Source organism: Penaeus chinensis, chromosome 3 (assembly GCF_019202785.1).
Source record: "Penaeus chinensis breed Huanghai No. 1 chromosome 3, ASM1920278v2, whole genome shotgun sequence".
Lineage (NCBI taxonomy): Eukaryota > Metazoa > Arthropoda > Malacostraca > Decapoda > Penaeidae > Penaeus > Penaeus chinensis.
In genome coordinates, this window is record NC_061821.1 from 9,824,861 (window position 1) to 9,827,360 (window position 2,500).

Here is a 2,500-nt window from a genome sequence, read left to right on the forward strand (position 1 = left end):
AAATTGCTAGATTCTATCCTTTCAAGTAAATAGGCATTCATTTGTTTTTAAGGCCTATTTGTAGATGCTGTAATCTGTACCCTAATTATTAGGGAATAGATTAAAGTAAATACTATTGAACTCTTACCTCTCTCCCTTTTACATATATATATGCAATATTATTATTCTGAAGTGCACACATTTTTAAAAAGAGATTATCCTGTGTGCAAAATGCATAGAATCCAACTTACAAGTTCTACCTGTTAGCCTGATAGGTAAAACTTGTAAGTTAGATTCTGTGCATTTTGCGCACAGCAGGATTTCCTTTGAAATATATGTTTACTTCAAAAAAATAATGTTCCATACATATATTTAAAAATGAGAGGCAAGGTAAGAGTTAAATAGTATTTACTCCATCATATATACGCTGTCCATATAGAACTTGTGGACCTCCCTTGTGATTCAACACTGAATAGTGAATGCAACCAATCTCTCATCTTGTCAGAATATATGTGGTGGAGGTCTGTAATCCTATGTGAGGGTACCAGTGGTGCAGCACACAAAGCAATTATGTAATACTATAATGGTATAAAGTTTAGCTCAGGATTTTAGGCCTTTCATCACTGATCACATTGTCTTGAGTGGATTTGGGTAGAATGCATCTAGTGTAATTTCAAGAGAAAAAAAGTTGTATATATACTTATTTTTCAAGTAACAGAGTATGGTTAGATTTAGTTGGACAGGTAATTCCTAACACTCTGGTTGCCATAATTAATAGAATACTTGTGTGCGTGTGCATGTGCGTGCGTGTGTGTGTGTGCGTGTGTGTGTGTGCGTGTGTGTGTGTGTGTGTGTGTGTGCGTGTGTGTGTGTGCGTGTGTGTGTGCGTGTGTGTGTGCGTGTGTGTGTGTGTGTGTGTGTGTGTGTGTGTGTGTGTGTGTGTGTGTGTGTGGTGTGTGTGTGTGTGCGTGTGTGTGTGTGCGTGTGTGTGTGTGCGTGTGTGTGTGTGCGTGTGTGTGCTGTGTGTGTGTGTGTGTGTGTGTGTGTGTGTGTGTGTGTGTGTGTGTGTGTGCGCATGCACGTGCGTGGGTGTGTGCATGCACGTGCGTGTGCGTGTGTGTGTACATATACTTGTACATGTACAAACACACACACACACAGGTTGCCAGTTTTAGCAGTATGAAAGACACTGAAAGAGCCTCTATTACCTGTTTTTTATGATACATTTTTATGATGTCTAATGTCACCCAACCTTTTCCAGGTCTGTGATTGACCACCAAAATGTACGAATCACTGGGACCAAGAGGGGGAGAGATGGATCCCCACAACAAGTGCATGGGGGGCCGTATGTGGTGCGTGTCAGACATCTGCGGCATCATCTGTGCTGTCATGACGTGGCTGCTCGTGACATATGCAGAGTTTGTTGTGCTTACTGTAATATTGGGCACCTCGAATCATCCGATATATACGACTTTTAATCTACTACTTTTCAATGTGTTTGCTGTATTAGCATTATCTTCACATGCTCGAGCCATGTTCACTGACCCGGTAAGTAAAATTATTGTATTGATAAGAAGGTGGATTACTTTAAATGCTGGCATATATATGATTATCAGTTTTATTAATGTAATTATGTGTATTTATGTACATCTACTAAATATACTACATAGATATATATATATATATATATATATATATATATATATATATATATATATATATATATGAACCGCATTCATGTTGACAATTGTATAAAAGGTATGAATGAGAATGAGTATCTTCACAATACAAGAGATGTATATGACCGGTTTCGACTTTGTCTTCGTCAGAAATACATGTATTTCTGACGAAGACAAAGTCGAAACCGGTCATATACATCTCTTGTAATGTGAAGATACTCATTCTCATTCATACCTTTTATAAATATATATATATATATACACACACACACACACACACACACACACACACACACACACACACACACACACACACACACACACACACACACACACACACACACACACACACACACACACATGTATATATATATATATATATATATATATATATATATATATTAATATTGATATTTTTTATATGTATATATTTGTATATATATGTATATATGTATGTATATGTGTATATGTTTATGTATATGTGTGTGTGTGTGTGTGTGTGTGTGTGTGTGTGTGTGTGTGTGTGTGTGTGTGTGTGTGTGTGTGTGTGTGTGTGTGTGTGTGTGTGTGTGTGTGTGTGTGTGTGTGTGTGTGTGTGTGTGTGTGTATGTGTATGTGTATGTATACATTTATGTTTGAAGATGTTAAACCTGCATAACATTACTCGGGCATCTCACAGCCAAAATAAGCAAATAAGAAACAAATAACCAATCTGTTTTTATCCATTATTTTACCATTGTAATTTTTCAACAATTTCTAAAAGAAGATATACTAATAAATTGCTTATCTCTATATATTGCACATACTGATAGATATGAAAGGGGGGAGGAGCAGAACTAAAT

At 36.6% G+C, this 2,500-nt stretch overlaps 1 protein-coding gene across 2 annotated transcripts in view; it reads left to right on the plus strand.

The window, feature by feature from the left end:
• Positions 1-2,500, plus strand: part of LOC125043196 (palmitoyltransferase ZDHHC3-like) — an 8,511-nt gene that overhangs the window by 460 nt on the left and 5,551 nt on the right. For both annotated transcript variants that reach the window (XM_047639198.1, XM_047639205.1), the window contains exon 2: positions 1,241-1,527. In XM_047639198.1, coding sequence (XP_047495154.1) covers positions 1,261-1,527 — 267 coding nt within the window. In that variant the 5' untranslated portion in view covers positions 1,241-1,260. The remainder of the gene's footprint in view (positions 1-1,240; positions 1,528-2,500) is intronic.